Below are 26,748 nucleotides of genomic sequence, written 5' to 3'. Positions count from 1 at the left end.
ATCTCCGATGTATCTATAGTCATGTGACTGTATCTTTTTTTTTAATTCTCATTACCCTGGATTTGGCTTTTCGCCTGACAGTTTCCTTCCTGATAGATTCTTTGACTTTCTCCATCCCCTTGGTACTATACTTCTTCAATTATACATTTTCCAGTGCCATGGCGTTAATACCTTTTGATCTTGTTCCATTCATCTGTTCATTATAGATACCAAGAAAAAAAGAAAAAAACAAAGGAAGAACAATTATCTCCTTTTACACTGTCGTCCCATCATTTTGCTCATTGATTGATTGATTGATTGATTTTTATAGTAAAGACGCTTGGCTAATATCCAGACTGTTACCTGCTACCTGCTCCCTGATACCCTGTTTCATCTTTCGTTATGTTTCACGTTGCTTGGTTTGATTAAACAAGTTGACAAGGTTATTGTTTTGCTTGTTATTTGTTGATTAACCCTAATATTAGACACTCGTTTGCTTGATCTTATGGAAGAATGGATTATACTAGATTGAAAACATGTTACATTATGATTTGCTAGAGCTATACTTGCTTGCGTAGAAAGTAGAGATTGATAATGGTTTGAAATAGATTAGTCGACGTATACTCCGTACGTATACCAGAAGATCAACGCCCCTGGGGCAATTTAAGCTAATTAACGGGATACGCCCTTCTCATTTGAAAACGTCAAACATCATTGCATTCGTGTCGTCAGTCGTTACAAATTAGATCGAACTTAGAAGAGGCATGTATGTACGAAAAATGCTATAGAACACCAAGCTATCAATAAACACTCCCTCGGATACTCTGGTCCCTGCGTCTCTCGGCTTCGAGGGTATCTTCGTTCTCTTGTCCTTGGATCCGCACATCCGTAGTTGTATTCTCCGGTTCTCCCTCCGGCTCTGGTTCAAGGGATGTCTCTCGATCATTGGGTAGATGGTCCGTGTCGTCTGTCTCGGGGTCCCGATCACCGAGGGTGTCACCTATTCTCACGGCTAAATTGCGCTTGTTTATGTTGGAAATGAAGTGATTGTGATGGTGGTGGTGGTTATTATGCGAACGGGCACGGCGCAAGCGTTGCAGTCCTGGCTTGCTTTCACTCCCTTCATCGTCGCCGTCGTTTCCGATATCCTGTGACGGACTGGCTTGGTGGGAGATTTGTCGAGGAAGGGTTTTTAGGGGGGTGGGTTCTTCGCGCTCGTCTTCGGATGGGTTGAGGCTGTTAAAGCCGCTCATTGAGCCGCCGCCGTCGCGGCCTCCGAGGCGGAGGAGGGCTAGGTTGTGGCGGTGGCGGTCGAGGAGGCTGTCTTCGCTGTCTTGGTGGAAATGTGAGAGGCTGGGTCGTGAGTTTTCGGGGTTGGTGGTGGTTGATTTGGGGTTGGAGGTTTGAGGATTGTCATGGTCGTTGTCGTTGTCATGGTCGTTGTCGTTGTCATGGTCGTTGTCGTTGTCATGGTCGTTGTCGTTGTCATGGTCGTTGTCGTTGTCATTGTCGGAGTCGGGGTTGGTCGCGTCTGGAGGGCGTTCTGCTGCTTTTAGTTGCTCGACTCGCGCAGTAGCCTCCTGGGCAGGGTCTTGGGCGCTCGTGTCGGGTATCTTTTTGTGGGTATCGTGATGATCGTGACGCATTGCGTCTGCTCCGTTCGTTCGTGGGTTTCGTACAGAAGTCCTCCTGCGAATGCCGTGATCACATCCGTCAGGACAACCGCCCCATCTGCGTTTGGCGGGGACAGGTGCCTCCGATGGAACAGGCGCAGCGCTCAGTCCTTTGGAAACTCGTTCTTGCTGTATCCCCAACTCCTTTTCCTTTTTCATCTCAGACCATGTGCGCAGATTATTCTGCAGCACATACTTCCCGTTGTCCGGGTTGAGCCTCAGAACCACGAACTCGCAGTGATTGATGTTGCGAAGGTCCTCAAAGTATTCAACGCTCCAATGATACCACTTCATAAGGAATACCCGGGTCATGAGACCATGGGTGACCAATACGCACACGCTAGCGAAGTCATCCTCACCAAATAACCGCCAGAGAGACTCGTTGAATCCGCTCACCCGGTCATACGCATCCGCAGCAGACTCGCCGTTAGGTATCCGGTAGAAGAAGTGTCCATAGTCCGCTCTTTCCAACCACATCCGCTCCATTTCTGCCGAACATGGTTGGAAGTTACCGAAGTCCTGCTCACGCAATCGGGGCTCTTCGTACACCTTGATGGTGTGTCTCGGGAACGGCGACGGAGAGGGGCTATCGGAGGTTAAAGAGCTCATCAGTCCTTCTGTGGTCTCTCTCGTTCGACGATAGGGTGACGTGAAGAAGTGTAGAGTATCATCTGGTCGTAGAAGTTCGCGCAGTCTGGAACCTGCCTCGTGGGCTTGTCGATGCCCTTCGGGCGTGAGGTTTACCCGGTGGTCAGGGACGGTCTGGTGGATTTCTCGATTTTTGTTTCCCTCGGACTGAGCATGGCGGATCAGAATGATCATCTATCGAGAGATGTGTTAGTTGGGATTAAAGCCACAGATAGGAGCCCGAACTCACCCGTGGCTTGCCCATGGTCGATATCAGAGACTTGAAGCGGGGTCAAATTCTATTATAGAGGAGCTCCCTCAGAACATCCACTGTATTCTTTTCCTACTCTTCCCTCTGAAGAGTATCGACGGCCATGCGAAAGAAACAAAGCAGGAGACGAAGAGAAGAAATCGATGAGGATAACGACTGAAGGTACCTGGTAATTGCTGGATTGGGTTAGCGCCGCCCGTGATGTGAGGCCATCCCGATTGGGCGCATTACAAAGCAGCGTTTCTCCAGGTTACCTATTTGGAATGTGGTTGATGGCTTGAAATAGCTTTGTAACTCAAGCAAGGAACATGTTCTGGTAATGTGTCTTTGATTTTGAACATGATATCTCCTCAGATTCGGCGTTGGGAGGTACGTATGTCTACTGGGAATTTTGTTCATCACTGCCAACTTCGGAGGTACTGCACCGGTGGCCGCAACGACCGCCGTACTCTATCGCAACGCGGAAGCTCCAATCTGGCCCGTTTCAATCGACCAGCTTCAGATACCACCACCAGTTATTTTTGACATCATAAAGAAAGAAACAGGAGGGAAAAGAGAGTGCACATAATGGATGATTCCCTATACGAACTACTGACTCCTCATTTGGGTTCGACAAGTCCGACAACAACCTTATCCCGCCCCCGCGCCCCCAAACAAGATGCGACGACGTCTCGATACCTGAACCGAGTGACTACCCTCTCCCTCGAATCCTTGGCGACGACAGAAACACAGTCGCTAGTACAGTCCTCTCATTCCACGCTCCTCTCCCTCCAGGCTTTGTCCAATCGCTCCCATAAAGCCTTCATCACCTCTGCCGATAACCTCTCAAATCTTCGTACCTCGATCCCCGAGCTCACACGCGAATCACGACGGCTCCAAGATGCGATTCCGAAACTTGATGAAGAGGCAGTCCAGTTCTCGACGAAATACAGTCGGACGGCAGAGAATGTTGCGCTCATGCGGCGGAAGAAGGCGATGCAGCTGGCGAGAAACGTTGACCGTCTCTCGGATATCTTAGAGTTGCCCACATTACTATCAACAGCTGTGTCGGCGGCTGCTGCGTTGGGAACTGCAGGGGCTTCATCATCTACGACATACTCGTCTGCGCTGGACCTCTACACTCATATTAAGCGATTGCAAACCCTGTATCCGGATTCCCCTCTGGTGAAAGATGTGGCTGCTCAAGCCGAGGATGCGATGAAGGAGATGACGACAAACCTTATCACAAGCTTGCGAGCGCAGAATCTTCGGCTTGCAGCTGCCATGCGGACAGTTGGTTGGCTGCGACGGGTAGCGCCGGAATTGGAGAATCTGCATAGCGAAGGAGGAAATGGCTCGAGCGAGGGAGCGCTGGGTGCTCTTTTCTTGATCTGCAGACTGGCAAACCTGGTGTCGACTTTAGAGGCCTTAGATCCCTTACGAGAACTCGCAGATCAAGAAACTCAACGCCGAACACGCAATGCAGACAAGCAAGGTGGCCAGGGCCAGCAGACAGAACGATTTTTGAAGCGATATATTGAGATCTTCCGTGAGCAGAGCTTTGCGATTGTCTCTTTGTATAAAAACATATTTACTCCCGATCAATCCGAACCTGACCTGGCCATCGCGGGCTTACGAGGACTCGATGCGCGGGCGAAAATAGCATCATCGCGACATACGCACCCTGGGGATCCTTTAAAATGCCTTCCATCAGCATTGTCCACATTTCCCATGCATCTAGTCCAGCTGCTGACGGACACATTACGTACATATCTACCTAATATCCAGAACAAGACTACACGGGAAAGTCTTCTAACTCAGGTCCTGTACTGCGCGGCTAGTCTGGGGCGACTTGGAGGAGATTTCAGTATGATTCTGACAGAATTGACTGATGTTGAGGACGAGGACGAGGAAGATAGCATTGTCTACGAATGGGAAGAAGTGATGAGAAAGCATAGGGCTCTGGCAGGGCGGTTAGAGCAGCTGACCGGCGGGAACTCCGCTGCAGGGTCCCCTGGAGGAACCTTGCGATCTGCATCTCCCATCCACTGATTCTTACAATGGATTAATATTCTATATGTATAATGGCACGGAACAATAGCACAACACTACGGAGTACCTACTGATTATTGGTTTCTAAACGGGGAATCATAGCCTCGGGGACGCTAACCATATAAGGCATTAGCGCGGCGGGAGTGATCATTCAGCGTTGTCTGGACCGACCGCCGTCATTCCTTAACTCTCTCTGTCTCTCTCTCTCTCTCTCTCTTTCTTTCATCTCACCAACGTCCGGAGATAAGGTTGCTGAGGTCAGACGTTGGCCGATGCTATGCTAGAGTAGCCTTGCGCCCTTTGTTTGTGGTTTTTTGTTATGTGTATTCTTTCACCTTGTGGCCAGTTTCGATCCTCCGGTCTCCGTCCTCTCCTCTCCCCGTGTGACGTCTCTCTCCTTGCATGCTACCGACTAGTCTGTCGGCCCTCCTAGTCACCACGGATTATATATATAGAAGAAATATTACCTTGACTACGATTCCAAGACCTCTTTTCCTCCTATCCTCTGCGAGTTCGTCCTAAAAACCGCCCCAATGGCCACCTCCGCCATACCGACCGGCGGTATGATCGACCCAACGAAACAAGCCGAATACCCAGTGCTTCTGGGCGACAGATTAACCAGGCAAGACACCTTCTCGCAATCACGGTTGATCAACTTCAATTACAACTACAAGACCAAATCTGCAACTCCACAGCAGCGATCGACGATCACCCGTTCGTCGCAATCCCAGGATCTTTATAATCTCACTATCACGGACAAGCCACAGAGCACGGAGAACAATAAATTGACATACTTGTATGAAGGTAGTGTGGATCCAACACAGGAGTCTGAAGTGGAAGATTATGTTCTGGTCTTCGACTCGGATCGCAAAGCGTTCGTGCTGGAGCCAGTCGTAACAAGGTTGAACTTCAACCTTCGATCGGCCCCAGTAAAGACAGAAAAACAGGTGCTGGAACAATATGAACAGCTCAGGACTCTGCAGGAGGATCAGCAAGTGTCGGGGGATGAGCAGGCGCCCGAAAGTGTCGACGAGGATGAGGATGGCCCTGCGGATGAGAGCAATCCCTACGATTTTCGACACTTCCTTCCCAAGGCTGGTGATGAGGATGATGATGAAAAAGAAAAGTCTTCGTTTGATCGGATTACCCCAGAGCCCCAGGTCACAAGCAAACCCGATACTCTGTCGATACCTGCACCTGCCAAACGTGCCCCAAGCCCGAAGCCGCGACCAAATACCCAGACCAATCCTCCCCGACAAAAGAAGACCGAGCCAGCGAAGAAGAAAACAGAACCTACCAAGAAGAAGGCAGAACCTACCAAGAAGAAGGCAGAGCCTACCAAGAAGAAAGAACCACCACTGCCCGAGCCAAGCCCCAAGCCCGAGGCCAATATCGAAGTGGAGGAGTTCGAAGAGCCCGAATCCAAATCGACACCTTCCGATACAGGAACTGCTGCTCTGGAATCGCATAAGACTATTCCGTCGCCAGGTTCTAATATCATTATCGATGGAGATTTGATTATCGATATGGGGTCGCCGCCTCCGTCTCGCCCTGCCTTCAATATCAATCCAGCCCATTTCTCTTCGAATGGTACGCCTTCGAATGGCGCAGAAGACGACGAAGATGATGAGGAGATGGAAGATCTCAGACTCCCGTCTCCTGCTGGACATACCGCTCCTGCGCAGCAGGCCCCACCTGAGCCGGCTCAGGAAGAGGAGGTTGAAGATGACGATGCTCTGGCAGCAGAAATGGAAGCCGCTTTTGAAGAAAGTGCAAGAGAAGAACAAAACGCGCATAGTTATAGTCAACCAGCATCGCAACAATACCACGCTCACAGCGACGATGAAAGTGAGGTCAGTGAGGAGGAGTGAGCCGTGTATAATTCGTTTTGGATATGCCTGCTGTTTTTTTTTTTTTGGTGGGTTCCGGGCCATGTTCTTGCATCTCAGTTTCTTCTTTCTGTTCTTCACTGTACCAACAGTGTATATATGAGCAACGGCGCCATTCGGAGTTTGGACCGCGGATGGCGCATAGATGCGTCAGGATATCCGCTGGCATATGATACCACTTGATATTATGCTGTACCTATTCTACTGATCTTGGATAATATACTGTTGAATATATACTTTTTAACTATCTAGTCCTTGTACTCCGTATTCACAAGAACTATGCCGGAAAAATAAAATTCTCCGGTCCGGCATCTCGCATTCGACCTCGCCAAAAGACTGGCAAAGCACCATTAGACAAGAAAACTCCTCCGCGACAAATCGACCAATCTATCCTCAAATCTACGTATTTTTTCTTATCCACAGCTATATCTAATCGTTCTTGACTCGCATATTCGCAGTTTTCGCGTCGGCTTTTCCCTCCGCCTTCGTCCGCCCTATCCTGACCTCCGACGATTAAGAAGAACCAGTCGTGTGCGACTGGCACTGACGCGAGCTCCGGCCACGATGCAATGAAAATCCAGCATGTTAACTTGATACAATCTAAGGGATACTACTATATTGTCTTAGTGTTGAGGAGGGAAACGAAACGAGCGTCTTCCACTTCCTCACCGTCAAACGCGCGTTTGATACACTTTTTCTCGAGCGGACGCGGACGAGGCGAAAGCACTGACACTTACATTCTACCTCTGGTTGCTGCTTCGATACAGGTAATTAAGGAAGCGCCTTCGCAATGGCGTCGTCTCGTCCCCACCCCGACCAGCGGCCCGTCCCATGTCCATCGAATCCGATCCTCCTCGCGTCGCAATCGCAATGGTTCTTCACAGACGAAGAACTCACACGAACACCCTCCCAGCTCGACGGGATGAAATTCGAGACGGAAAACCAAAGCCGCAGCAAAGGCGTGAACTTTATCACCCAGGTCGGTATCATGTTAAAACTACCACAGCCCACACTTGCAACGGCAGCGGTGTACATGCACCGCTTCTTCATGCGGCATAGCATGGTCGACACCCCCCGACACCCGGGAGCGCATCCGTACAACATCGCAGCTACGTCGTTATTCCTCGCGATGAAAGTTGAAGAGACCGTTCGTCGGATGAAGGAGATTATAATCTCATGCTGCCGGGTCGCACTCAAGCAACCAAACATGATCGTGGACGAACAGTCCAAGGACTTTTGGAGGTGGCGCGACACAATCCTCCATCATGAAGATATACTGTTAGAAGCACTATGCTTCGACCTCCAACTCGAACAACCCTACCGCCAACTCTACGACTTCATGTGTTTCTTCGGCGTCCAGGACCACAAACACCTCCGCAACGCTTCGTGGGCCTTCCTTAACGACTCCATGTTCACGATGCTCGCAATACAGTTCAGCGCGCGGACTATCGCCGCTGCAGCACTGTACGCTGCAGCCCGCAATTGCGATCTCGCATTCAAGGACGATGGTGCTGGTCAGCCGTGGTGGGTGCAGTTAGATGTTGATTTGGGGGAGGTGCGGCGCGCTTGTATGCGCATGGCGCAGTTGTATGAGAATAATGCCATGCAGAGACATAGCCAGTACTACCCGACCATACCCGTTACGGCTTTCGAGGAGGGTACTGAGAAGACTAGGATTATGCGGCCGGGCGCCAACCCCTCGAATGAAGAGAGTATGGGGAAGAAACGGTCAAGAGAACCGGAGTCAGACTCTCGAAACGACCAGGGTCATAGTCCAGCTCCGACGAACGGGGAACAACCCCCTAAGCGACAGCGAACGATCGAACCGGAGTCTGATACACAACAATCATCATCCTTTACAGAACCATCCTCCTCTCAGAACCGATCTACGAGTATGAACACGAATGGCCGTTTAGCACCACCCTCGCAAAACCCCAAAGATACCAAACCCCAACCCGAAGAGGGCGAAACAGACCCCGTCCAGCAACGAATCGATCACATCGTGCAGCAGAACTTACCTTCGGAGCGCCGTCACTCAGATGATAGATACCGACAGTTCTCAGAATCTCGAGACCGATCTCAAGACCGATATTGTGATCATGACCAAGATCGAGGCTGCGATAGGGATAGGGACCGCGATAGGGATAGGCAGTATCCATACCGGGGTCATTCACGACCACCTCCGCCTCCACCGCCGCCGCCGCCGGAGGAGGACAAGGAAGAGGGAGAGGCTGAGGGGAGTGAAGAAGGGGAGCTTTGATTCTTTAAGAGCATATATATTGGCATAGCTTTTTTTTCTTATAGATATTAGAATGCTTTATTCTACCATTTATGCTAGAACAATCTTCGCTCATAGCTCCTCGCTTTGTACGGCGTGAACACACTCGGTAGACGCTGTCTTATCGCATCTTATCACTAATGCTTCACCCCGCGCTCCCCCACTTTGATTTTTCTGGATTCATATTTGAAAGAACTGAAAGTGTCAAGTTGTGCAGTGACAAAGTGACATTCGTGTCGACGACGTCAGACCCATCTCGACTAACTCAATCTCAGCCGCCAATGACCCTATATTGACGACACCACCGCCGCCACTCATACACAGAAACACTTGACTACTCTCACCAACATCGCACACCAACTCATCTCCCAAGCAAAGCAAAATGACCACCCAACTCAGCGTCCAAACCCCCCCTCTCCCCGCCGTCGTCGATAGCGTCAGCCTCCGCTCCATCCACCTCCCCCTCCCCGCAGCCCCAGACCCATGGCATCGCCCGGGCAAACCCCAACCCTGCACCGCATCCCTAAAACTCTCCTACTCCTCCGCCATCGCAGCAGCCGCCGCAGACGACGTCTCCCTCTCCCTGGACTACGGCAAACTCTACCGCCGCTTGGACGAGGATATCCGCACCGGCGATGGAAAGGAAGATGTACGTCTGATCGCGGCTATCGTCGCGAACTGCGGATTGAAATTACTCGACGAGACTTCCGCGGGGATTCGCCGCATGGCGCATACACAGACGGGCCACGGTGGACGACGGGGCAGCGCATCGTCATCGGCTGGATCGCAGGCGCAGGCGAGGGCTGCTTTAGTTACCGATGGCCCCGCCTCGGAGCCTATTGATGGGCAGTTCGGGCAGTGTGAGGTGTGGTTGCACCTCCCCAAGGCGCATTTACGGGCTGAGGAAGGGGTTAGGTATCGCAGTGTGACGGCTTGGGGGTATAAGCCGGATAGTGCGCCTGGGGCTGGTGGTAAGGCTGTGGCGGCTGATGCGGGACGATATGCCGTTGTGGTGGAGGAGGAGTTTCAGATTGAGGGGATTAAGTGTTATTGTATTCTGGGGGTCAATTCGCATGAGAGGGTTGAGAAGCAGGCGGTTATTGTCTCGTTGGGGTTTAGGGGGCCGGGGCAGTTGGCTTGGGGGGAGAAGGTGGTTGGGACTTGGGAGGGGGTGACGAGGGGGGTTGCTGAGGTTTGTTTTCTCTCTGCTGCTGGGATTGAGCTTTTGCTAATGAGGATTATAGCAAGTTGAAAGCACCGCGTTCCAGACGGTCGAAGCACTGGCGACTTTCATCGCGCGCATTGTGACGGTGGACTTTGGGAATGAAAGAGTCACGGTCAAGGTGGAAAAGCCTAGTGCTCTGGCGTTTGTGGAGAGATCTGGGGTGGAAATTACACGCTCGCAGGCGTTTTTCAGAAGTTAATTAGATGTATACAAAGTGAAGCTATACGGATGGATATATCAACCCTTGCATGTGATCACCGCATACAACGCACAACTCGTATCCCTGAATCTGACTCCTTTCTTGCCTTTTATGAGCCAATGATTGTCCTGAATAAGCATAAATATGAGAAATAATATATCCAATAAGCCAAGACACGTGACAGCCTCACTTCCAAAATAGGCTTAGTCCAGCTGAGGTTATACGCCCCCTGATTGGCGGATGTCGACCGCAACACAAAGAATTATCTAAAAAGAAACCCTCGACTTTCTTTTTCTTACCAGCTTCCCTGGAGAATCTGTGCTCTTCTCGTCTATATACTCTTGGTATATTCCTCTGTACACCATTTATCAACACGACATTCCACACCCACTCCTCTATGTGCCAGCCTTCGCCCTCGTTCCCATCATCCGCTTTGCTGCTCTCCGTTGGCTGCCTGGCCAACTCCTCCCCTACCGCTATTCCCCAGGCCATTGACTCGGGTCTGAACGACCGGACCGCAGTGGTCTCCTCCCCGGACGCGTTCGCATTGACCGACACCCGGATTTCGTCGAACGGCGCCTGGCTGCGGGGATCGTCGGAGAACGACGACTCGGTTTGGCTAGGGGTCCTTGTAGGGGTCCTTGGTCCGTCCTGAATAAGGGCGGACGGTAAACTGCTTTATACAGGGTTTGGTGTATATCTGGTGCTCTCACGCGCCGCCCTATAAGGTCAGATCATTTACGAGATTGGATGTATGTTTCCGGTGCCTTGCCCTTGCATAAGCTCCAAGAAGCTAAATAGCTGACGATTTGATTATTAGAATAACTTGAGCCTGGATGTAGGCAGTTTTGGTTAACGATCCTGCTTAAATACCTCCGCGAGATTTTGACGTATTACGGACGTGATGCATTCCTCGTCGATCCCGGTTCATGACGATCTCTCCGTCGGCGATGTCTTTACTCCCCAGGTAGACAATCAGCCCGCCGTGAACGAGACCAGTTCGCAGAGCAAACCGACGAACAACAAAGAAACCAACGGCTGTCCATTTCCGATCCCCGCAATCAATGCGAACCCACTGGCTGGAAATGGAGGCGGCCGTAAGAAGAAGAAGAAGAAGGTGCCATGCGATGCTGTCCCTGCTGCGCTGTCGACGGTCCGTGGTTTTACACCTCTTGGTTCAGGCGATGAAATGTCAGATATCTCGGCTACCAGCTCCAGAGCTCCCAGTTTGCGATCACCTTCTGTTGCGCGAAACGGTGCGAGCCCTGTTTTGAAGCCAACGACAGGCTGCGGAGGTGTCAGCGCGTTGAAGTCGCAGCTTGATTCGCTGCATATCTCTGACAATCGTTCGTGCCTGAGCGCACCAAGTGTTTGCTCCGAGACCCCGAGCAATGCAAGTGTATGCTCGGACAGTGACCAGACGGAGGTCTTGACAAGCTATGAGGTGCCTCTGGAGCACGACTTTGTCAGCCCTGATGCTGAGACGGAGGAGAGCCAAGGAGACCCTGCGGCAAGCATGCGCAACCAGCTGTGCAGGAAGATGGCTTCAGACGACTTTGAGCCATTGCTCTGCCTTGGCAAAGGCTCCTTTGGAACGGTGTTGCTAGTGCGCCACAGACTGACAGGGAAGCTATATGCGCAGAAGCAATTCCGCAAAGCTTCAATCACCGTGCACAAGAAACTCGTGGAGCAAACCAAGACCGAGCGCACGATCCTGGAAAGCGTCAACCGCCACCCCTTCGTAGTCAAGCTATACTACGCCTTCCAAGACCACGAGATGCTCTACCTCATCCTCGAATACGCCCTAGGCGGCGAACTCTTCACCCACCTCGCCATGGAGCGCATGTTCGACGAAGACATGGCGGCCTTCTACATGGCCGAAATGGTCCTCGCCCTAGAACACCTGCACCAAAACGTCGGCGTCATCTACCGCGACCTCAAGCCCGAAAACTGCCTCCTAGATCGCGAAGGCCACCTCCTCCTCACAGACTTCGGGCTCAGCAAAATTGTCGCCGCCGACGAAGACGGCCGCTGCAACTCCTCCCTCGGCACCATCGAGTACATGGCTCCAGAAGTTATCCAGGGTAAATCCTACGGCAAGGCATGCGACTGGTGGTCGCTCGGCGCACTAGGCTACGACCTCCTCACCGGCTCCCCACCCTTCAAAGCAAACAACAACACCAAACTGCAGGAGAAAATCCTAAAACAAAAACTCTCTCTCCCCTACTTCCTCGGCCCAGACGCTAAGGACCTCCTCACCCGCCTCATGCGCAAAGAACCCTCCAAACGCCTGGGCTACCACATGCCCAAGGACCTCCAGACCATCAAGAAACACCGCTTCTTCCGCAAAATCGACTGGAGGGCCCTCGAGAGCCGCGAGGTACAGGCCCCTATTAGCCCCGTTGTCACGGACCCGGCGCTCGCGGAGAACTTTTCGGCGGATTTTACGGGTCTCCCACTCACTACTGGGAGCGGAATTGATGAGCGGGGAAGTGTGCCTACTGGTACTGGTGGCCGGGTGGAGGGGATGGAGAGTGATCCGTTTGGGGGGTTTAGTTTTGTGGCGTCGAGTAGTTTGTTGGATCATGGGTTGTATTGACTATCTGTATGTAGGTTGGGGGTTGTTGGGGTGTATTTACAGACAGTTTGCATCTGTGTCGCCGCTTGGGGATGTACAGTACAGTGGCGCGTGTATATTCTTAGATTGCTAGCTTGCTTCGTTGCGAATACATACGGGTACAATTGTCGACTTTTGATCTTAATCTCCGTACGTCATTTTTATCAACATACATACATAGATCTTATTCTTTCCCCCGTGCAACAATTCCAATCAAAAATGGCTGGTATGCTGGCCTAGTCTCAACAGACAGACATTCGATCAAATACAGCAAACAAAACAACCATCAACTTATCCACAGCAATCAGCACACAAAAGCCAACCTAATCCATCTTCCAGCCAGAAAAAAAAAAAACATACCTATGAATAAATCCTCTATTCCAACTAACCAAACAACGCTATCATCAGCACTACATATACATGTACTCCATCGATAGTAAAATACTTACCGCATCATCCGGACACTCAAGCCCAGAATCCGAATCCGGACAGATAATCGAGCACGGACGGCCTTCGGATACAGGCGGGATATCACCTGGAATAGGAGTTGGAGCTGGGACTGCGAGGACATTGCTGGCCAAGAAGTGCAATGTGGTTATGAGGATTGGGATGTGCATGGTGGCTGTAGTTTCGATTTTGTTTTGGAGGGCTGGGGTGTATGTAGGAAGAGTAAAAAGTAAGGGTTTGGATATGTAAATAAAGAGGAAGAGAAGAGACGAAGGTATTTATACTGATTTTAGAGATGAGTAACACAGTAACCGTCTCATTGCTTGGTACAGGTATAGAATTTGAAGTATTATTGTTTGCCTGTGTGGTTGTTGATTGCTAGGGTATATTTGTCAGTACTATGCATGGTGCAACCCCAGCTACAAGTACGTTGTTTACATCCCCATTCCTTGACTACAGCAAGCCAAGATGGTTAGTCTCAGCCAGTCACATACAATCGGAAGGAATGTACGGCCATATCCTCCTCGGGTAATGAGCTGAGTCCGTTATAAAGGCAACAAATTGATCCATTGAAATGTCGAAAATACTCCTCACATATCTGCAGCTGTCGAACCCAGGTAAATCCAGTTCCAAATCAGAGACCCATAAATCGTATCCACATAAGATCCCGTCTCTCCTGGTCATCGATATTGAGCAGTAATATCCAATCCAGAGTTGTGAATCATCCTTCGGTCCAGCCAACGGGAATAAACAAGAACAGTAACTAGCAAATCATACTCCGTAACATAGTGATGGGTATCCGCCATGCAATGCTTTTATCATCTTATCTTGTATCAATTGTAAGCGGGGTCTAGGTTAGACGGATTCACGTAGCAAAATAAATATATTTACCAGTAAGGACGGCGGTCATAAGGCGGCATATAACCACCCCTGGGCGGCGAGCGAGGACGTCCGAAAGGCCTAGGCGGCGCCATGTAAGGGTCATCAAAGCGTGGCGGGGGCGGCAACGGAGCGCGCGCATCATAGAGCTCATCATAGGGACGGCGCGGGGGAGGGAAGTCATCAATCCGGGGGCGGGGAGGGGTGCGACGGCCATATCCATCTCGGTCGTAGTATTCTCCGCGGAGGGGGATGGGGGAGCGCTCGCGGTAGTGGTCGCGCGGGCTGTAGCCTCGGGGTGCAGGGGGGAATCTCCGGTCGTAGTCATCAATGGGTGGGTAGCCTCTTCGGGGGGAACGGGCCCGGTAGGGTTCACGGTAGGGGTAGGGTTGGATCTGGGAGGGATGAGGATTTCCTTTCCTAGTTTCCGTGGTTCCTGGGGGTTCTTACATCCGCGACGCAGTTCACTCTGGCTCCTTTGAATTCGCGTCCGTCGAGCTTCTCCACGGCTGTCTTCAGATCACTGGCGGTTTCGAATTCGACAAACCTTGTCTGGTGTTAATTGGATCCTTTCCTTGGAGGCAATGTGTTGGAACCCACCCTCTTCCAAATTCACGTCCGGCTTCTGAGTAAACTACATCAAGGCCAGATTGACGGGCAAAGTCTTTGAGGTCCTAGAGAGAGAAAGGTGTGAGCCAGCTGGAAAATCCTGGTAAACGTGAATAAACAAAACAATAAAGCAAAAGGCATATCCAAAATGGTCCGATTCAGTGGCCACGGTATTCCAAGCATTTGAACTTTTGGATACGGATGGCTTTCCAAGAAAAATCCAGGGTGGTATATTTCCGAGGAGCATCCTGTGTTGAGCTCCAGAGATTCCAGGATTGTTAAATATGGCCATTCAAGTGCGAATTGGGAGGGGGGAGAGAAATCCAGACCAGGTTCCAGAAGCAGGGAAAAAAAAAAAAAAAAAAAAAAAAAGCTCGGGGAAAAGGTCCAGATCCAAGGAGACGTGGGCTGCTAACCTGCCAACTAGTTGTTTCCGGAAGGCCAGAAACCAGCATGCGATAAATGGTACGACGCGGACGAGGCATACCGGGGCGATCCATGGGGCCACCAGAGAAATTTTCCTTACGGCGAGGTCCACGCGCGAACTGCACGGTGAGTCGTTCACCTTTAAAGTCACTGCCATCTGAGGTTCGGTTAGGGGGAGTAAGATAGCGTGGCTGGCCTGAGTTGATACGTACGGAACGCTAAAGCTATCAGTTAGTTACTCACTGTAATCGAGCCAGACTGGTAAACAGACGAAGCACTTACCCGGAACAACATCTCTCGCATCCATCGCATCCTCATATTCAATAAAACCAAACCCCGACATGAGCTTAATCTCAGTAATCTTTCCCGAGCCATGGCTGCCAAAGTGCTCCTCAATATCCTGCTTGGTCACTGAAACAGCAACACCAATGGTTAGCTCGACGCGGTCCAAACAAGAATCCTGTCAAAAATTCATGCAAAAATGCTCAAAGGGATCCAGTTTTGACAGATGGGTAATCCTGAAAAAAGCCACTCAGTCACACACGCAGGTAGCCCCTCCTCCTCACATCAATCTGCACGTACGCGCGCGCGCGCAAACAGAGTGCAGATGTCCAAGTGGGATGAGGGATTTCCATGTATGTGAAGCGGATATCCTACTCCGGGCGCTAACTGGGGTTTCAAGGAAGGATTCCAGTCCGAACGGGATAGACCTCTGGCAGTGGAAGTGGTGGAAGCGCATACCATTGCGGGGAAGATTCCCGAGATAAAGTCGAGTATTGGAGACCTCAGTCATGGTGTCCAGTAGGTGACGAATATCTGATCCAGGGAATAAACAGTGGTGGCCAAAGAAGAATCCGCGAGAAACCTTGGGGAGTAAGAAGAAGAAGGCCTTAAATGGAGAAAATCGGTCCTAGTGAGAAAGTCCAGGAAAGCACACGCATGGAGGTGCAGAAGAGGAGAAGAGCCAGCAAAGAGGTGGAGTTACAAACAGCGCAAACAATCACAACAACAATAGAAAATAAGACAGTCCTTGTACAAGGACAGCAGTGTCTGAGTGTAAGTAAACAACTCAGAAGAGTCCAGAGTACAAGTAGAAGTTGAAGAGGATAACAGAAAGTTAAATCCAACGAGTCAGCTGACCGCCAGGCAAAATAACGCCTCGACCAGCGACTGGAGATGGTCTTTTCAGTTGTTTCGCCTCACTTTTGACTTAACGGCGATCGCATCGTTGTTACAGGTGTCTTATATACAGTACTCCATAACAATAAGATAAACGTCGCACTATTCAGTCCTTTCCACGGTTCGCTCCCCGCGGAACCAGACTAAGTTACTGCTTATGGTCACCACAACAAGTAAAATACATTTTCCCCAATAAATCCAGCCGGTTGAATGCAGACATATATATACACAGAATTTAATGTTGAATCTACACCATCTCACCAGGGTATCGAATAGCGCTATGTCAATGAGTATTTCGGTCCCTCGCCACCTTGGGGTGTCTGCCAGTTAATGTCTTGTGTGGGCACCTTGATGTCGCAAGTCTTGCAGTGGATGCAGCTGTAATACTTGTTAGCTTGATGATCGACAATCATATCGTAGAGGAAAAGAACTCACTTTTGCGCATTGATCTGGAACCGCACACCATGCTCTTTGCTCGGGTCCTCAACGTATTCATACACACCGGCAGGACAGAACCGGTTCTCGACACCCTTGTACTTGGGCCACGCGACATCCTTGTGCTTGTCCCAGTCCTCCACCTGCAGATGCACCGGCTGGTCTTCCTCGTGGTTGGTTCCGGTCCGGCTGACGCTGGTCATGATGTCGAAGCTGAGAACGCCGTCTGGCTTGGGGTAGTCGATCTTCTGGCACTGCGATGCCTCCTTGGTGGCGGCAGCGTCCGTGCTGTGGTGGCTGAGGGTCCAGGGTCCTTTACCGCGGAGAACGTAGGCTTCCAGACCGGAGTACATAATACCTCCGTAAAGACCGAGCGAGGTGTTGAACGATGGACGCATGTTACGTACTGCATGCAGCTCCTTCCAGATCCACGAGTTCCGAAGCGCAGATTCGTAGTCGAACAGGAACACGGTGCCAGGTGTCTCACCTTGCAGAGCCGAGTAGGTCGCTTCCGCCGCCAACATACCCGACTTCATGGACGTGTGAGTACCCTTGATCTTGGGAAGGTTCAAGAACCCAGCCGAGTCACCGATAAGAGCACCGCCGGGGAAAGCGCACTTGGGTATCGACTGGAAACCACCCTCGTTCAAGGCTCTGGCACCATACGAGATACACTTTCCGCCTTCCAGAGTTTCCTTGAAAAGCGGGTGGTGCTTGAGCTTCTGGAATTCACCGTAGGGCGACAAATACGGATTCGGGTAGTCGAGTCCAACAACCAACCCGATGCTGACCATGTTGTCACCGAAGTGGTACATCCACGATCCACCATATGTGTCCGAGGGAAGCGGGTATCCCATGGAATGCACGATCTCACCCGGTCGGAACTTCTCTGGCTGAACCTCCCAAACTTCCTTCACACCCAGACCATATGTCTGGGGCTGGCTGTCGCGCCGGAGATCGAACTTCTTGATGACCTGCTTCGTTAAGCTCCCGTGGCAACCCTCACCAAGTAGCGTAACACGCGCATGGAATTCCATGCCCCGCTCAAACGAGTCCTTGGCCTTTCCATCGCGACCCACACCGAGATCGTTCGTCGCGACACCCTTCACCGATCCGTCATGGTTGTAGACAACCTCGCTGGCAGCGAATCCAGGGTAAACCTCCACGCCAATCTCCTCTGCCCGCTCACCGAGCCACTTGGTCAGCTGACTCAAACTAATGATGTAGTTGCCGTGGTTGTTCATCTGTGGAGGCGCCGGAATCGGGAACGACGAATTCTTGGTCAGGAACCGCATCTTGTCATCGCCAGCCGGTGTCGCACCTTCGAATCGCGAAGGGTTGTCCTCCGATAGCCAGTCCGGTAATAATTCATCGATTGCGGTGGGTTCGAGAACGTTGCCGGAAACAATATGTGCGCCCAACTCTCCTGCTTTTTCTAGTAGAATGACCCGGAATTCCTCATTTCCAGCTTCATTTGCCAATTGCTTCAATCGGATTGCTGCTGAGAGACCGGCAGGACCTAGAGAAAGGAAATTGCAAGTTAACAAAGCTGCACGCTCTGCTCTGGCATAGATTATAACCTACCTCCACCAACGATGCAAACGTCGACCTCATCTGATTCACGTTCCACCTGACGAGGATCGAAACGGCCCTCTTCATCTGTAAGTTTTCTGGATATCGATTGCGAAAAAGCTCGAATTTGGCGCTGTCCCTGCAGGAGGGCGGTATGACGGATCGACCGTGTAGAAGTGAGAGGAGTATTCGATTTCGGAGCTCGAGCGGGGCGTGCGATTGTTGAGAAGGACGAGGAAGCTCTGGTTATTCGAGGAAAGTATGGTAATTCTCGCCTCAGAAGAGGGAGGAGGGCACCTCTTGACGCCATTTCAAGGTGAGGGGTGGGAGATCAATTCAGAGGGGTGAAGACGAAGGGTAAAACAAAAAAAAAAAAAAAAAAGTTGTGAGTAATAACGATGCGGAAGTTGACTGTAGGCTCTACCGACTTTCACAGCACGACACAACCCGTTATTCTCAAGATAGCATCAAGAATAAGAAGAAGAAGAAGAAGAAGAAGAAAGGATCAAGTATGGAGCATCCCCAGAATAATAAGAGACATCATCTCCAACAGTAGTAGAGGCGACTCGGCGAAAACGTTCGTAATGGTATTGTCACGGCCATACAGCACTGGTACCCGAGGTTACCAGAGCACCACGAGCCAATCAGAGGTGTGATTATGTGAATCGGTAGCTATCCAGGCGTTCCGCGGCTTCTTCTGTAATTCCGCCAGAGAACCGACAGAGATGGTGGTAGTAACAGTGCACAATGCTGATTGATCCGGAGATCTGGGGAGGACCCCTCTTCTCTTGTTTCTTGTCTTGTCAGTAGTCTGGAGAATTGCCGAGTGTAACCGCTCTTTGTCAATTGGGACCGGTTCAATAATAAGCCCCGGCTTCATGACTGAATGCAGTCAATGTAGGATCACATGATAACATAGTTGAGTACAACAATGGTATCATGTGGATCAGCCTTGCTAGCATACGCTCTGTTCGTACACAACAATGACTACGATGGTCAATTGTTGCTGGAAGAATGCAAGCCGATTACAAATGTATGGCATGGTGATGGTATGTAACAAGCATACCGGTATGTATTGCTCTATTGTGCCTATCGTGCTGTGTTATAATTGATAGAATTAACTACAGTACTCCGTACTGTGCACAGAAAATCTCCAGATCCGATGATGATTTCATATGTTCGGACACCTGCGAGTCGGTGGATCATAAAGTGTCTGAGATCTGGGGAGCAGCGGCTGCGCGGGCCCGGTCAGCACTGTACCCATCTTATCTTGGCTACTATAAAAGAAATAGTTATGCGGGCATCCGATAGATAGATAGAATGTGTTATTACAAATAGTTGATACTTGTAAACTCAACAGATGATAGATTAAGCTATCATGACGACAACACACCGTTCGAAGATGCACCGAACAACAGGGAAGATGCCAAGCCAAAAAGGACACGGAAGCAAAAAAAAAAAAAAAGAAAGACCCCCGTTGGCGCGTACTCGTCGCGAGAAGTACCGCGAACAGCTATCCGCGCGTCTTATTGGTCCAGATGGCTTTTTTGTGGATCCGGGATGCATCGGTTGCAGGAGCGACGCGGACAGAAGCCAGCCCTGTGATTGGACAGAGTGATTCATACCCTGGTTTGGACCAGAAAATTTTTCCAAACAGAAAATAAACCTTCAGCCAATAAAAACATGCCTAGCAATGGAGAATCCTGGATCAACAACCCAAGTGGGACTAGCGGGTAATTGAATCAAAGGATAGGCGAATCACAATGAGCCATAAAGGACACTTAGCCACTAGCGGCTCTCTCTCTAAACTGACCCATGGATTGTCACCGCCTATCACTGCACGCTGTTTTTTTGCCGCCACCGCCCGGGCCCAGCCATTTTTCTTTTTCTTTTTTTTTTTTCTCCCCTGACGCCTGCTTCGCCTCCCCCGGCCCGCCGCTCGGAGAGTGCGACTATATAAAGGCCCAACCTCCCACTTTCGTGTCGCCTTTTTGGAATCTGATCCTGGTCTTGGCACTCCCGGAACGCCGCCCCCTCCCCTACCCTTTCCATCCATACACTCTATCCACGCGAATACATCACCGCCCTCTCTTTCTCTACTACACGTCCTCTTTTAGGAAATATCTCAAGGGTTCGCTCGGGAAGACGTTTATCCACGTATAGGAAAAGAAGCTGAAAAAAACAAAAAAGAAAAAGAGAAAAAAAAAAAAAAGAGAGAGCAGAGGTAATTTACACTTACCGAATCAGGAAGTCTTACTCTCTTTTTGCGCTTCTACCACCATCACACTCTCTTCACTGCAGATAGAACATCCCGGGTTTCCTGTTTTGGAAAGGGATAAAAAAAAATATTCACTTGCTTTGCTTCCCTGTTATTGTCGCATCCTGTCGTTCTGTCCTCTGAGCACTCTTTTCTATTTTTCGGAAAAACACTTGGCTGTGGTTTTTCCGACTTCCGCTGCTTTCCTATTCCGGGTTCCGTCGGTCGGCATCTGACGTCTTCCTCATCTTCCCTTCGTGGACTCCCATCCTCTTCCTCTCTTCCATCGAGGATCACCGTCTGTCCCAGTCGAGTTTCTTATCCTCAAAGCGAAACAGAAGCTTCTGCTTGTTTGTCGGGGGAGACATTGAGTTGTCCATCTCCCACCGCCTCAAAGGGTATGGCGCTATTTTGATTTTTTCTGCCCCGAGATTCACTCCCTCGCAACCGATTCTTCCAGAATCACTGCCCACTCTCTCCCAACCACGGCGCTCTCCATGAAGCTGTCTTTACTGATGTTCTTCGATTCAGATTGCCACTTCTTGCATCTCTGCACGTGTGCGATCGAACCTAATTTTTGTACCCTCTTCAGTCTCGGCTGGTTTTCGGCTTTGAGTATGGATTCTCTCACGACTCATCCCTCGAACGCTCATCAGGCGAAGGCCTTCACCTCTCCCGCCTCCCTGTCCTTCCCCGGTGGTGCGGGTGACGCGACGACCCCGCCGTCCTCTGAAAAAGATGGCGTCATGGCGATGGGTTCTCAGGGTGCGAATGGATTGATGAATGGCCAGCAGCACGGAGGTCACGCCGTCAACGGCAATGGGGTGATGCCCACAACTCCTGCTGCGACTCCTAGTGCCAACGCGCCGGGGAGTGGTATTGTGCCTACTTTGCAGTGAGTATACTCTTGCTGTTTTTTTTTTTTTTTTTTTTTTTTTTTGCTTTCTTCCTTCTGGTCTACCAGAATACTGAACATGTCTCTTCCAAAGAAACATCGTCGCAACTGTCAACCTTGACTGTCGCTTGGATTTGAAAACCATCGCACTCCATGCAAGAAATGCGGAGTACAACCCAAAGGTATTACTTTCCACACCTCCCTGAAGTGTCTTTATGCGTCAGGGTACAGTGTGGCTGAACTGTTTGTCTTCTTTGACTTAGCGTTTCGCTGCCGTCATCATGCGTATTCGAGAACCGAAGACCACTGCGTTGATTTTCGCGTCGGGAAAGATGGTCGTCACCGGTGCCAAATCGGAAGATGACTCCAAGTTGGCCTCCAGGAAGTACGCACGGATCATCCAGAAGCTTGGTTTCAACGCCAAGTTCACGGATTTTAAGATCCAGAACATCGTCGGCTCGTGTGACATCAAGTTCCCCATTCGTTTGGAGGGTCTGGCCAGTCGCCACCACAATTTCAGTTCTTACGAACCCGAATTGTTCCCCGGTCTCATCTACCGTATGATGAAGCCCAAGATTGTCCTGTTGATCTTCGTCAGTGGCAAGATTGTCTTGACAGGTGCCAAGGTCCGTGAAGAGATCTACCAGGCATTCGAGCTGATCTACCCTGTGCTTTCTGGTATGTTTCTTTTGATCTCAAAAAATAGACACCCGCTAATTGGCACTCTAGACTTCCGCAAGGTCTAAGCCTATGCATTGATTCTCCAAGCACAGGAGATCATCAAAACATACTTCACACTTCTCTATTAACTTGTATTATCACTTTCTTATTCTCTTTTTGCCCGGAGGTTTCGAGCAGGACTTTGTGCCTTCGCTCACTCTTTGATTTTACGATTGTTTATGCTAGCATTATCCGGCGTTCTAGCGATTCGAAGGTGGTTACCCGGTTGTCTACTTTTTCACGCTCAAAGATTACAATTAGATAGTCGCACACCGCAGGATTAGGGGGTGGTACTGTGCGCTGGTCGAATGGTTGCCTCCTTAATTATTTGTCCTTTGCCTATTGACAAGGAAGTTAGGTTACTGGTTTGAGAGGGAAAAATGGGGAAAAACCAGAAAGAAAAAAAAAGTTCTCGCTAGGGGACGGGGATTTGGGATTCGTTACGAGGTTGATGTTGGTAGTATCAGTTCTTGATGCTCCTAAAAAAATTAATGAATGGTTCAACAGATATGATTTCACTCCGTAACTGTAGATTCTGCCCATGAGCATGCTTCTCTTTTTACGCTTGAAGGTGAGCCCTAATTAATTACTTGGGAGGACTACCGAGTGCCCCGACAGCACTCTTTGGAATGCATATTTCGTCCATGCAGACAAAAAACGCCACCTGGGGAGCCTCAGCTGAGGCATTCCGATAGTCGATAGTTCATGCGAGACCTGACTCCGGTAACTTATCGGGCGGCGAACCAGCGAAAAGCATCCAACGATCGACAATAGTAGATACTCTGTACCGGGGGTACTTGTATTTGTATAGTTCATACTTTTACTCAAGAACAATTCAGCTGAACGCAAGGTAGACGATGTTTGTCGATCTTGGGATATCGCAGGCTATAAATTAACCCCTCCTTCCACCCCCTGGGTGTTGGACCTGCTCCACACACCGATAAAAGGGTTAGGGCTATGATGGCATGATGGTGCTAGGAGGAGTTGGGGTCCTGGGTTGAGGAGGGTTGGTCTTAGTTTTCTCTTGGTGTCTGTGTTTGTTGGATCCTATGTGGTGTCAGATGCGTTTTTTGCATTATGTGATATGTTTGTTAGCATGGAGTATTCTGGCTCTGGTTTTAGATTTCAGAATACTAGTATGCAGCTGTCACTGTTTGATTCTGCTCGCTTTGAATTCACAGGATATGATTGGAGTCAATCGCTGTACTTACTCTGCGAAGAGACTGGGATTAGCGGCTTGGGATTTTTTTTTTTTCTTTTTTTTTTTTTTTTTTTTTTTTTTTTTTTTTTGTTGTTGTTGTTTCTCACAAGTCTAATGCGAAGATCACTTTTTGAGTGGCTGCTTTACCTGCTGCAACCGTTAAGCAACTACAAGCTACGTTGTCGAATGGTTCTTGCTAAAGACATCTCTGGCGCGTCGGACCCTGAGGCGTATTCATGATGCCTACTCCAGAGGTAGAAAACTTGAACTAGATGATGACTAAATATACAATTCTTCATAGGAAAACACACACACACACACACACACACACACACACACATACTTACATACACACTTAAAAAAGGACCACCCCGCCTTATATACATTACATCTACAACTTACTCTCCCGCTTCGACTTCGTCAACTCCTCCATCAACACAAGCCCCTTTTGCCCCGACCGACTCCCATCCTCAGTCCCCTCAAACACATCCGCACCCTTGGCTTCCGGCCACTTCCACATATCCTGCAATTCGGGGTCCAGCGTGCCCTCCATCGCGTCGACGACTTTGTCGCCTAGCACAGGGAAGAATTTGTAGGCGTGGCCGCTGCCGCCGGTGGCGATGAAGAGGTTTTTGGAGGTTGGGTGGTGGGTTACGATGAAGTCGCCTTCGGGGCTGTTTGCTTGTTAGTACTTGTGTAGGGTTGATGGGGGTAAAAGGGACTTACGTGTCTGTATACCAGCAGACGCGGGTCTTGACAAATGGTCGATTCGCCAGATCAGGGAGGAATTGTTTCATTGCGTCGCGGAAAGCTTCCTCGCCTTCGAGCGGGATGGGAACACCCTTCTCTGGGATACTGACTTGCATCGTTCCCTTGCCGTCAGGTCCTGGTACGGAGACTGTCACCGGGTTGTGGTAGCCGTAGCCGTGGCGGGCGATTTTGAGTAGGTTGTCCCGTGGGGGGATGATGAACATGCCCGTTGCGAAGTTGAGGATGGTGGGCATGTTGTAGAGTCTTTCTTGTTCCTCGTCGGTGATTTGCATGTAGGCCAATGCCTGACCGGTGGAAAGTGTTCGGCCGCGCAGGTCGATAAGTTTCGCTGTCCAGGCGCCTGTCGCGAGGACGACTAGGTCCGCGGTCAGAGTAGTATCGTCGGAAAGCACGACGCCAGTAACCTTATCCTTCTCCTCCTCATCATAGAGCAACCGCTCAACCTCCCCCGTCCTAAACACAGCCTTCCCCTCCTTATCAAGAAGTTGCTTCGCATACGCAACCGTCGCCCCCGCATCCGACCATCCAGACCCCCAATTCACATACCCCCCCTCAACATTCAACTCCTCCGAATACGCCGGCGCCGCCCTCAACACATCCCTCTTACTCGGCAACAACTCCACCATATCGCCCTCCAACTCCTTCACATTCTTATAACTCTTCATCGCATAGTCCCGCCCATTCCCCTGACCATTCGGGTAGACGAGCATAAGTCCGTTCTGCGTGTAGCGGCCATCAGCACCCCATTCGGTGTTGCGCCAGCGGTCGATGGCTGCGGCGCCGAGCTTCGAGTACACGGGGTTGGAGTAGTCGGCGCGGACGATGCGCGAGGTGTCGACGGAGGAGCCTTCGGGGTTGGGGATTGTGGGGGAGGATTCGAGGAGGGTTACTTTGGAGGATGGGTGGCGGTTAGAGAGGGACAATGCCGTGGATACTGTTGTTGGTAGTTAGTGGTGTCCTTTTCGGTGTTCTGTCGCAATGCAATCTGTCGCGATTGATATGTTGGGAGACCTCGATACTCACGTCCGAAAACTCCTCCTCCCACAATCAGAATATTCTTTGGCAGGGCCATTGTCTGCTGCTATAACCTCCTGGTTGAAGGGCAATTGACGTACTCGAGAGTACAGTACTCCTGAAGAAATCTCCAAAAAATCTGCGGATGCGGAGAAGTCAATTGGATTTAAGGTGGCTGATAAGATCTTCAGATCCGACACCGCTTTCTCCGACGTCGCTCCATCGTACTTTGACCACACTCATACTATTGTTAGTATATTGATCTCTGGGGCACTCAGTCATAATGCTTTCAGCTAACACCTGACAGGCACGATGAGCGCGCCCCGAGTAGGGAGAGCCTCGCTGAAAAAAGCGGGATCCGTCCCGGGCCCGCAGAGACTCAATAGCCAAATCCCCCATCCACAGTGAGTACCCCAGAACCAGAAGATAAAACAGTCCTGACCCATATAGAACAAGAAATCTCCCCAAGCGTGCAAACCCACTACTCGTAAACCCACCTCCCTCAGCAACCGCCCCAAAACATGGCATCTCCCCCCGCATCATGACCTTCATGGGCATCGGCATGCTCACCATAAGCACCTACTGCGGTTTTCTCTACGCCTCGTACACCCGCGAAGTCAACCAATCGCAATCCCTCACCGTCCCGCAAGATGTTTCAGACCGCTACAACCACACAGCGTCCACCTTTGACGCCGACGTCGACATGTCAGAGAAGCTGATGCGACTGGGCCGAAAACGGCACCATCTTATCCAGATGGCAAGGGGGAATGTGCTCGAGGTCAGCTGCGGTACTGGTCGGAACTTGGCGCACTATGATCTGAGCCAGGTGCAGGGGCAGGGACAGGGGGTGGAGCGCGGACACGAATATGGACAAGGGCAGGGACAGGGGTTGTTGAGCGTCACGTTTATTGATCTCAGCTCGCAGATGGTGGATGTTACGCGGCAGAAGTTCGAGAGGATGTATCCGCGGTTTGTGCAAAGGGTGAATTTTGCCGTGGCAGACGCGGGTGCCGTCAATCCATCAGTGGCAGCTGCAGGAGCAGCCAACCCGCGCTATTTCGACACGATCGTGCAGACAATGGGTCTTTGCTCGATGCCAGATCCGGTGGGCACGCTGCGGCATCTGGGCTCTATCACGGAGCCACAGCACGGGCGGATTCTCCTGCTTGAGCATGGCCGATCGTACTATGACTGGTTGAACCGGGTGCTCGATAACCTGGCTCCTGCCCATGCGGATCGGCACGGGTGCTGGTGGAATCGGGATATTGGGAAGATCGTACGGGACAGCGGACTAGAGGTTGTGGAGGAGAAGAGGTGGCATTTTGGGACGACTTGGCGCTATGTGCTGAGGCCGAGGCCAAAGTCGGGTTGATTGTACGGGGCATCCTTGTATTATATTTATTGTATTATATTGGTTCTTGGTTCGTGATCCAGTCATCGCGATCGCCTCCTGTCTACTTCGTATAGCAGCTGATCATTGGATCTTAGGCTTATCTTGTCGGATAAAATTGCAATTAAATCCTCACAAGCTGCCGGGTCTGCCGATGCAAAAAA

The 26,748-nt window shown here is 50.6% G+C and overlaps 11 protein-coding genes across 11 annotated transcripts; 7 read left to right on the top strand and 4 right to left on the bottom strand.

The window, feature by feature from the left end:
- Positions 1-630: 630 nt before the first annotated feature.
- Positions 631-2,678, bottom strand: ASPGLDRAFT_169179 (acid phosphatase DET1). Its single transcript, XM_022542685.1, has 2 exons — positions 2,530-2,678; positions 631-2,474 (listed from the first exon to the last, which is right to left on the bottom strand). The coding sequence occupies exons 1-2, from the start codon at positions 2,542-2,544 to the stop codon at positions 780-782; spliced, it is 1,710 nt and encodes a 569-aa protein (XP_022402434.1). The 5' UTR covers positions 2,545-2,678; the 3' UTR covers positions 631-779.
- A 286-nt stretch (positions 2,679-2,964) lies between these two features.
- On the top strand, positions 2,965-4,674 carry ASPGLDRAFT_45758 (Dor1-like family protein). Its single transcript, XM_022546314.1, has one exon. The coding sequence runs from the start codon at positions 3,118-3,120 to the stop codon at positions 4,579-4,581; it is 1,464 nt and encodes a 487-aa protein (XP_022402433.1). The 5' UTR covers positions 2,965-3,117; the 3' UTR covers positions 4,582-4,674.
- A 52-nt stretch (positions 4,675-4,726) lies between these two features.
- Positions 4,727-8,730, top strand: ASPGLDRAFT_73607 (uncharacterized protein; the record flags this gene model as incomplete). The annotated part of the gene is made up of 3 exons (XM_022549682.1): positions 4,727-6,438; positions 7,247-8,448; positions 8,527-8,730. The coding sequence occupies exons 1-3, from the start codon at positions 5,115-5,117 to the stop codon at positions 8,728-8,730; spliced, it is 2,730 nt and encodes a 909-aa protein (XP_022402432.1). The 5' UTR covers positions 4,727-5,114.
- A 400-nt stretch (positions 8,731-9,130) lies between these two features.
- Positions 9,131-10,172, top strand: ASPGLDRAFT_123271 (dihydroneopterin aldolase; the record flags this gene model as incomplete). The annotated part of the gene is made up of 2 exons (XM_022540386.1): positions 9,131-9,940; positions 9,993-10,172. 2 exons carry the CDS (start codon positions 9,131-9,133, stop codon positions 10,170-10,172), a joined length of 990 nt encoding a protein of 329 aa, XP_022402431.1.
- A 397-nt stretch (positions 10,173-10,569) lies between these two features.
- Positions 10,570-11,028, top strand: ASPGLDRAFT_34503 (uncharacterized protein; the record flags this gene model as incomplete). Its single annotated transcript, XM_022544441.1, has 3 exons — positions 10,570-10,803; positions 10,859-10,924; positions 10,993-11,028. The coding sequence occupies 3 exons, from the start codon at positions 10,570-10,572 to the stop codon at positions 11,026-11,028; spliced, it is 336 nt and encodes a 111-aa protein (XP_022402430.1).
- Positions 10,919-12,928, top strand: ASPGLDRAFT_1385835 (AGC family serine/threonine-protein kinase). The gene is made up of 2 exons (XM_022541623.1): positions 10,919-10,924; positions 10,993-12,928. The coding sequence occupies exon 2, from the start codon at positions 11,077-11,079 to the stop codon at positions 12,769-12,771; it is 1,695 nt and encodes a 564-aa protein (XP_022402429.1). The 5' UTR covers positions 10,919-10,924; positions 10,993-11,076; the 3' UTR covers positions 12,772-12,928.
- Positions 12,929-14,123: 1,195 nt separating this feature from the next.
- ASPGLDRAFT_24737 (putative pre-RNA splicing factor Srp2) lies at positions 14,124-15,943 on the bottom strand (the record flags this gene model as incomplete). The annotated part of the gene is made up of 8 exons (XM_022543414.1): positions 14,124-14,510; positions 14,566-14,662; positions 14,716-14,789; positions 15,141-15,307; positions 15,363-15,368; positions 15,433-15,610; positions 15,733-15,815; positions 15,892-15,943. 8 exons carry the CDS (start codon positions 15,941-15,943, stop codon positions 14,124-14,126), a joined length of 1,044 nt encoding a protein of 347 aa, XP_022402428.1.
- Positions 15,944-16,316: 373 nt separating this feature from the next.
- Positions 16,317-18,718, bottom strand: ASPGLDRAFT_147293 (electron-transferring-flavoprotein dehydrogenase). Its single transcript, XM_022541919.1, has 3 exons — positions 18,349-18,718; positions 16,765-18,283; positions 16,317-16,707 (listed from the first exon to the last, which is right to left on the bottom strand). Exons 1-3 carry the CDS (start codon positions 18,644-18,646, stop codon positions 16,608-16,610), a joined length of 1,917 nt encoding a protein of 638 aa, XP_022402427.1. The 5' UTR covers positions 18,647-18,718; the 3' UTR covers positions 16,317-16,607.
- Positions 18,719-21,210: 2,492 nt separating this feature from the next.
- ASPGLDRAFT_65674 (TBP family protein) lies at positions 21,211-22,234 on the top strand (the record flags this gene model as incomplete). Its single annotated transcript, XM_022548928.1, has 4 exons — positions 21,211-21,488; positions 21,583-21,670; positions 21,752-22,166; positions 22,218-22,234. 4 exons carry the CDS (start codon positions 21,211-21,213, stop codon positions 22,232-22,234), a joined length of 798 nt encoding a protein of 265 aa, XP_022402426.1.
- Positions 22,235-23,800: 1,566 nt separating this feature from the next.
- Positions 23,801-25,252, bottom strand: ASPGLDRAFT_65673 (NAD(P)/FAD-dependent oxidoreductase; the record flags this gene model as incomplete). Its single annotated transcript, XM_022548927.1, has 3 exons — positions 23,801-24,083; positions 24,136-25,114; positions 25,204-25,252. 3 exons carry the CDS (start codon positions 25,250-25,252, stop codon positions 23,801-23,803), a joined length of 1,311 nt encoding a protein of 436 aa, XP_022402425.1.
- A 288-nt stretch (positions 25,253-25,540) lies between these two features.
- Positions 25,541-26,566, top strand: ASPGLDRAFT_45743 (class I SAM-dependent methyltransferase; the record flags this gene model as incomplete). The annotated part of the gene is made up of 2 exons (XM_022546313.1): positions 25,541-25,598; positions 25,645-26,566. The coding sequence occupies exon 2, from the start codon at positions 25,736-25,738 to the stop codon at positions 26,564-26,566; it is 831 nt and encodes a 276-aa protein (XP_022402424.1). The 5' UTR covers positions 25,541-25,598; positions 25,645-25,735.
- Between the last annotated feature and the right edge of the window lie 182 nt (positions 26,567-26,748).

Source organism: Aspergillus glaucus (genome assembly GCF_001890805.1).
Source record: "Aspergillus glaucus CBS 516.65 unplaced genomic scaffold ASPGLscaffold_7, whole genome shotgun sequence".
Lineage (NCBI taxonomy): Eukaryota > Fungi > Ascomycota > Eurotiomycetes > Eurotiales > Aspergillaceae > Aspergillus > Aspergillus glaucus.
The sequence above is the reverse complement of the archived record's forward strand: the minus strand, read 5'-3'. Positions and strand labels throughout refer to the sequence as shown.

Coding starts and splice junctions, on each gene's coding strand:
- ASPGLDRAFT_45758 (XM_022546314.1), top strand. CDS start 3,118: ATGGATGATTCCCTATACGAACTACTGACTCCTCATTTGGGTTCGACA.
- ASPGLDRAFT_1385835 (XM_022541623.1), top strand. CDS start 11,077: ATGCATTCCTCGTCGATCCCGGTTCATGACGATCTCTCCGTCGGCGAT.
- ASPGLDRAFT_147293 (XM_022541919.1), bottom strand. CDS start 18,646: ATGGCGTCAAGAGGTGCCCTCCTCCCTCTTCTGAGGCGAGAATTACCA. Junction 18,284..18,348: donor CGTTTGCATCGTTGGTGGAG/GTAGGTTATAAT, acceptor TCCTTTCTCTAG/GTCCTGCCGGTCTCTCAGCA. Junction 16,708..16,764: donor TTCCAGATCAATGCGCAAAA/GTGAGTTCTTTT, acceptor CAAGTATTACAG/CTGCATCCACTGCAAGACTT.